General features: G+C 47.4%; 2 protein-coding genes across 2 annotated transcripts; both read left to right on the top strand.

Moving 5' to 3' along the window:
* Window positions 1-3,941: 3,941 nt before the first annotated feature.
* On the top strand, window positions 3,942-4,759 carry LOC101756844 (non-specific lipid-transfer protein 3-like). Its single transcript, XM_004978476.4, has 2 exons — window positions 3,942-4,402; window positions 4,489-4,759. Exons 1-2 carry the CDS (start codon window positions 4,050-4,052, stop codon window positions 4,496-4,498), a joined length of 363 nt encoding a protein of 120 aa, XP_004978533.1. The 5' UTR covers window positions 3,942-4,049; the 3' UTR covers window positions 4,499-4,759.
* Window positions 4,760-6,951: 2,192 nt separating this feature from the next.
* Window positions 6,952-7,845, top strand: LOC101756443 (non-specific lipid-transfer protein). The gene is made up of 2 exons (XM_004978475.3): window positions 6,952-7,402; window positions 7,524-7,845. Exons 1-2 carry the CDS (start codon window positions 7,059-7,061, stop codon window positions 7,531-7,533), a joined length of 354 nt encoding a protein of 117 aa, XP_004978532.1. The 5' UTR covers window positions 6,952-7,058; the 3' UTR covers window positions 7,534-7,845.

Genomic DNA, 7,845 nt, shown 5'->3' with positions numbered 1-7,845 from the left:
CTGTCGTGCCCCTATTTTGCTACTGGCTGCGCTGCTAGCCGATTTTGCGCGCATGGCACATCATCAAAATTGGTCATACATTCGCAAAAATGCTCATACATTCAAAAAATTATCCATACATTTGAAACCATGACAGCTATGACCTACTAAACAAACCATGGGCTATTCAATCACGGAACTGATACATGGTTTGATTTTCGTCCCTGTGACGTGTATTAGCTACATTTCCTTGAGAAGACGATGCTTCAGAGAATGGAATAAAGTTTTCATCATGATCAACCAAATCAAAGTCTGCATCCGCCAAAAAAACTCTCTCGGAATTATGAAGTGCCATGCATGCAATAATTATTTAACTTTGCTTTGGCATCGGATAACTTGGTAGATCTAACAAAATCCTCCACTTCATCTTCAAAACTCCAAAAGACCGCTCGATGACATTACGAAGTGAAGAATGTGCATAATTAAATTGCTCGTTTTTACCTCTTGGCATTGGACCTTGTCGATACTCCGGGAGATGATACTTTGTACCCTTGTACGGTGCAAGATAACCCGGTCGGTTTGGATACCTCGAGTCGACAAGATAGAACTTGCCTACATATTCAAAAAAATTTATGTAAGTCACAAGGCAACTATTACAATAATGAGACAAAAGAGAGTATAGAACACGTCAAGACCTGTACTTCGATTTGTTCATGTATGTGTCAAAGTGGTACATACCGATAATGGCACTAGCCATAATAGCAAGTCTTCTCCTCTTCTTCTGACACTTCAAGACATATTCTGCTATTTCCTAATCATCATCAGACCCCTGCAATCAGTAGTAGCAGCAATTAATCAGTAGCAGTAACCAGTAGCAAATAATCAGTAGCAGCAACATGAAAAGTTCAACACACAGCATCAAGTAGCAGTAACCAGCAGCATCAACTAACCAGCAGCAAACAAGCAAGAAAATGTAATGTAATCCCAGCAGCAGCATCTAAATTCAAAAAACATTCATAACATATGAAAAGTTCAGCACACAGCTGTTCCACACACAAATTATGTTCCATATAAATTAAGTTACAACATCAAATCAATTGTAGTCCTGGTAGCATCTCTTCAACTACTTCAACATGTCTTCATTCTTTTTAAACTGGTAAAAGACTTGTTGATTATATTGAAAACTAAACATTTCAATAGCCATGTAGTATTCCTTTGAGTCATAATCTGCTCCACACTCCACAGCCAATTCCAGACATCTTGCTATATCTTGTTTGATCTCCTTCTTCTGCTGGCTCTTCTTGTTTGTAAGTTGAGCTAGTGTTTCTTCTTCCTTATTTTTTGCAATTTGTAACTCTATAATCAGCCCTTGAAACATCTTCAATATTGGACTTTTGCTTTTCTTGGGTGGACTTGTGGTTGTATCTGTAGTGTTGCTTGCCCTCTTGCGGCTGTTACTACTCATTGGACTGCTCAAAAGCCTTCTCCATCTGCATCTTCACCTTCCTCATCATCATATGCTCCTTTAGAGTCATAAGGTGCTTGACTAGGGATGCAAGAGATTGATCCATCTACTGTCACCCCATGAAACATTTCAGCTAGTTGGTCAACATAAGTAGGTACTCCATACTGAAACTTCTTACATTCAGATTTTTTTTGAAACACACAAACAAACAGACAAACAAAGATGAATTATATCACAAACATGAAGACATAACCGCAGCATTGAAGATGTGATAACAAGGTTCAAAGATATTTTACCTCTGTCTCTTTTTTCAAAAGGATGCTGATGCTATGATTATTCCATCAGCTCTTCGGTTTAAAGCAGTATGGATATTAAGCATAACCTAGAATGTGTATAGAGTTTTGCATTGTGTCCATCTATTCCTCATTTGTTTGGTAGAATGTTTGAGGCCAGTTCTTGTGTAAAAACCTTGTCACCACATTATAACCTCTACCTGACATTGTACCATTCAAGCAATTCCTTGCCCTTATTTGTTCAATTGCTAGATTACAGAAAATATGTGTGTTTTCCTAGGACCAATTGGCCTTATCAAATTGATTCTATTACATAAAATCTTATCAACTATAAATAAGGGCATCACAGAAAATCAGCTACAAATTGACATCACAGGAAATGAGCTACAAATTGACATCACAGAAAACCAGAGGAGCTTATCATAATCATAATCAACTCATGACAAATAAGGGCATCATAGGAAATTAGTTACAAATTGACATTACAGGAAATCAGTTACAAATTCACATCACAGGAAAGTAGAGGAGCTTATCATAATCATAATCAACTCATGACAAGTAACCAGCAGCACAGGAGATCAGCTACAAATTCACATCACAGAAAATCAGCTACAAATTCACATCATAGGAAAGCAGAGGAGCTTGGATCTTACCGACTGGGAACGGGCTTCAAAGCCATCGTCTTCTTCATCCTCGATTGTGCCTAGTTGCTCTAGAGGAACATAGCTGTGGCTGGCAACCGAGGATCCACGGCCTCCACGGTGTACCATCGATTCCACACGGCTTTCCCCTCTGCCTCCGCAGGTAGACACGGATCCCCCACGGCCTCCCCCTTGGCCTCCACCGGATCCCGCTCTAGTGGTCATGGACCTCAAGCGGCAACCTCCACAGCCTCCTCCGCGGCAGATCTGCCACCAGGGGCAAGGAGAGGTAGCCCTTGGTTGCCGGCAGCATCATCCGCCTGGAGGTATTCCTGGTAGGAGCCAAGGTGGGGGAAGCCGTCGGCTTGAGAGTTGAGGTCGAGGTGCTCCATGCGCATCAGGGGATCGGAGAGGCTGTGGACCGCCGGCGAGGAGAAGGGGCCGAAGTTGTCTTCGTCGCCGGCGTCCAAGGAAGCAGGGAAGCTGCGGGTAGCCGCCGATGAAGAACTCGCCTGAGAGAAGAAGTCCCGGTACTGGTTCTCGTGGCCATCCATGATGGATGCGGTGGTGGGGAGGACCAGGTGCTATGGCGTGGGGAGGAGCAGGGGCGGTGGCTCCAGCGTGGGTACGAGAGGAGGTGGTGGCGGTGGCGTGGGGAGCGAGCGACGGGAGTAGGGAGGGGAGCGAGCGGCGGTAGCGGGGATGTGAGCGAGCGGCGAGGCTTCTGGAGGAAGAGAGCGCTGGCAGCAGGGAGAGATAGGGTTCAGACGGGTGGGATGGGGAGTAATGAGGGGTAGGGGTGTCTCCGAGGCCTTTTAGTCCATTTTAGTCCACCCCTCTTGGACTAGAGGATTAAAGGGTTTAGTCCACATTTTAGTCCAGCTGTTTGGCACTTTAGAGACTAAAAGGAGCTAAAATGGGTAGACTAAATTTTAGTTCACGGTAACCAAACAGGCCCTTAATTAGATGCTTATTTGGGCCTTGTTTAGTTGCCAAAATTGGGAGTGCCAAAATTACTGTGCCGGCACTGTAGCACACTGTAGTGTTTCGTTTGTATTTGTGAATTATTGTCCAAACATTGACTAATTAGGCTCAAAAGATTCGTCTCGCAAAGTACAACAAAACTGTGCAATTAGTTTTTAATTTCATCTACATTTAGTACTCCATGCATGTACCGCAAGTTTGATGTGATGGGGAATCTTCTTTTTGCATAGTGCCAAAGTTGGGAGTTAGGGGTGAAGTAAACAAGAGCTTACTCTACTTTATTACGAACGAATTGAAACAATTGAAGTTGTGGCTAGTAGTACGTGTGTATAATGAGTGGACACTATATCTAGATGCATAATAATATATATGAATCTAGAAAAGTTAAAACAACCTGCAATTGGAACGAGGCACGATCACGTGCATGCATTCATCTCGTCCTACTACGTACGGTCAACTGCAGGTTTGGTGCTCTCAACCACCGGTGCACTGCACTCATGCACATGTACGCAGCAGTACTACGAGGCCAGATCACCACCCTCCAAAATTCACCTCACTCCCTACTTATACCCTGCCTCCCCGTCACAAGCTCAACAATCCAAGCTAAAACTACCAAACAATCAGCTAGCTTACACTTCACTGATCACATCAGTAGTCACACAGTATACACTTGTCGTTGCGTGTGCAATGGCTCCTCGCGTTGCCGTTGTGGCGGTGGTGGCCGTGCTGGCTGCGCTGGTGGCGGCGGAGACGGCGTCGGCGGCCGTGAGCTGCAGCGAGGTGACGTCGGCGGTGGTGCCGTGCCTGGGGTACGCGATGGGCAGCGCGGCGTCCCCGTCGACGGCGTGCTGCAACGGGGTCAGGTCCCTCAGCACCAGGGCCTCCTCCACCGCCGACCGCCAGGCGGCCTGCACCTGCCTCAAGAGCATGACCGGCAGGCTCGGCGGAGGCGGCGCCAGCATGGGCAACGCCGCCAACATCCCAAGCAAGTGCGGCGTCAGCGTCGGCGTACCCATCAGCCCCAACGTCGACTGCTCCAAGTAACTACTACTGCTTAATTACCACTCACATCATCATCTCTTCAGATTCTTCCTTCTTGTTGACCATTATTACCTGTTTTATGCAGGATTAACTGATCAGAAGGTGGCAGGGCATCATATGGATGGATGTCGGTCATCAGATTCGGAGCAGTGATCACTCGTGTTTACTACCTTACCTTTACACCATATATGCATCTATATATCTCTGTCGTCGTCGTACCAGCTGCTAGGCCAGCAATACAATCCTTGCCTTGCTCATGACCGGGTTTGCTGGGCCTCTGTGTTTCCTGTTGCTGCATATGCTTCGTTATAGGCAGGCAGCTCTCTGAATGAATAAACTCTTTGTATCGGATCATATGTGCCATCCTTTTCGATACACGCATTTTTTTTTAGTAGTGCGCGCGAGTCTATCGGATCTGCAAGTGGTGACCTCGCTCTTCATGAGTTGTGACAATGCCTGGCCCTGCCTCCTGCCAGTTGCCTTGCCCCTGCTTCTGCATGCATCCTGGTTCAGACAGAGAATAAAACCACTCTGTTCGGACTGCATGGAATGCACAGCAACAGTCTTCTGTTGGGCCGTACGGCTTTGGCATGATATCCGGATGTGGGCTTTTCAAAGCCTTTCTAGTTTTATGGGCTTTGTTTTCGGTCTCGGCCCAAGCAAGGGAGGTGAGAGACCTAGCGCCACACTTTGGAGGAGCAAATTCTATCTCACACGATAGTTGAAGGGTGTTAGATAGACTTTTCCTTTTTGTATAAAATTGCTTGTTCCTGTTTTGTATATGGGCTGATCTGTTTTGTTTGCTGGCTTTTCTTTCACCTTTTTCTGGGATGAGCCCAAAAACACGATAGCATGCCATAATTTTTATTTGTTAAAAAAATTGAGCAAGAGTAAAACAAAAGTCGCCCCATTATTAGCTAAGCAATTGCTGCAGCTCGTTTTAGAGCACCACTAGTGTATATATTTGTGTGAGTATCCGCACGAGGGAGAAGAAGACTAGTGTTTCAAAAGAGTTTATTTTATTAAATGATGTGACACGTACAACTTTAATGGCACAGCAAGATGGTTACGAAGAGAGAGGGGCGGAGTTTCATTAAGAATGGCTTTATGTACAACACAATGATAATGGTCTCATAAACACATGATCATACGGGTGAAACGACGACAAAATTAGTAAATCTGTGGAATGATCTTATGCACAACAACAGCAACATGACCTTAATCCAATAATAGTGCCATCTTTATGTTTGTTCTAGAAGAGGGCCAAGAGGTTGGTGGCACAGGGGAATGCATGTGCCAAGCAGCTATGACTCTCCACGGTGGGACGCCGACCCACTTGCAAAGTTGCAAGCCTTGCGTGCCCGCTCTAGCAAGTGTCCGCGAATAAAAGTTAAGTAGGCCATGAATACATAGTACTCCTACGGTGTATAGGAGACCGCTATTTGATGCACTCGTAGGTACACGTGTCACGATTAGCACTTGGCAGGACATTGATGCAGGACACGTGTCACCTATATGCGAAGGTGTCCTGGACCTTCACGACTTTTTCCTTGATCCCACGAAGCGAAACCGGACCTTCTCTGCTCTGTCCAAACATCATTTCCTACCATCACACTTAAGTAAACGTCGCGGATCTCCTTTGCTCTGTCCAAACATTATTTCCTACAATCACGCTTAAGTAAACGTTGCTTACCTTTGGTGACGGTTCAGCGAGGGTGGCATTTAGTATCCCGATTCAGATCCCCGACGCAGTCCGAGACCGTTCTTCTTTTTTTTTCTTATGGAGCATGCAGATACATGCATGTAGATGCATGGACTTGGACAGATGTCAAGTGTGTACGAGTTGCACCGCTTCCCTCACTCGTACTCAGCGGCTTGTACAAGCATGTAGCGGTGTGTCGATCCACACCACAGTCGCGACGTCCGGCCCATGCAGTTGTCCATCGCTAGCAGCTCGATGGCTGCAGCTGGAGGGTCTGGGTGGACAAACGAGTTTCGGCAACCGTCGGTGCTTCCTGCTTGTGCATCTGTCTGCTGTCACTATGCTGGGTAAATTCATCACTTAATCAGTTTACCAACGGCTAACCTCCTGGAAGAGTACGTGTCTTTAATTTGTTTCTGGTTGCAGCCATGCATTAACTATTGTGGGAAGATTACAGCTGGAAGGATCGATCCGTGTAAACGAATGGACGGATGGATTGGTATGATGTTTAAACGTACAATTATCATCGATAAGCACTCGCATCCACCCCCCAAACCCTCGATCACTGACACTGAATGAATTGAATGCGTGCTGCCTCAACTGCACACCGACCATCATCTGCTGGCCCAACTCCCAACTACCTCCTGCCGGTCCCTTAACTCCCATCCGGTCGATCGAGACCGACACCAACGACAGGGATCCACCGACGACTGCAACACACCATGGGCATGGCCATGCATGCACCCATCAGCTAGCAGCTCCCCGTCTCCGTCCTCGTCAGTCATCGCTCACAAACCACACAGAGAGCTAGGTCGATCGAGACCCTATTTAAAGACCAACATTCCCTCCTCACCAGCAAAGCAAAGCACATTCTTCCCAAGCAGCTTGTAGAGCACATCCGATCCATCGACCACAGCGCAGCTAGCAGCTAGCACAGGAACACGCACATCAGCATGGCTCGCGCTCAGGTGGTGGTGCTCGCCGTCGTGGCCGCGGTGCTGCTCGCCGCGGCGGCCTCCGAGGCCGCCATCAGCTGCGGCCAGGTCAACTCCGCCATCGGCCAGTGCCTCCCTTACGCCCGCGGCCAGGGCTCCGCCCCCTCCGCCGGCTGCTGCAACGGCGTCAGGAGCCTCAACTCCGCCGCCAGGACCACCGCCGACAGGCGCGCCGCCTGCAACTGCCTCAAGAACGCCGCCAGGGGGATCAGCGGACTCAACGCCGGCAACGCCGCCAGCATCCCATCCAAGTGCGGCGTCAGCATCCCATACTCCATCAGCACCTCCACCGACTGCTCCAGGTAATTAACACCTCGATCAATCATCCATATCTTCGACTTTAATTTTGCTTCAACCAGCACGTAATTAAATTAATCACTGCATGCATGAAATGCATATACTGATTCTTGCTTCATGCTGCAGGGTGAGCTAAACGACCGCCGGATCTATGATCCATTCCACCGCTCCGAATCCTGCCTGCCTCCACCGTCGCTACATACCTATACATGTATGAGTTGACTGATGAATAAGATCTCTCTCCGCCGTCGTGTACGCTATTATACGCTTGCATGGTAGTGTGTGCGTCGTCCTTCATGTGTGAGAGAGAAGTCCTCCGATCCTTGTGTCGTCGTCATCCCTTCTACGTTTTGTACGTGTGCTCCTCCGTTTCCGTTTATGGAGGAGACCGAGTCTGTACCTTGTCCAGTACCTTATTATAATACATACTACACCTCTCTTTTTGGTA

This window comes from Setaria italica, chromosome VIII, assembly GCF_000263155.2.
Source record: "Setaria italica strain Yugu1 chromosome VIII, Setaria_italica_v2.0, whole genome shotgun sequence".
Classification (NCBI taxonomy): domain Eukaryota; kingdom Viridiplantae; phylum Streptophyta; class Magnoliopsida; order Poales; family Poaceae; genus Setaria; species Setaria italica.
The sequence above is the reverse complement of the archived record's forward strand: the minus strand, read 5'-3'. Positions and strand labels throughout refer to the sequence as shown.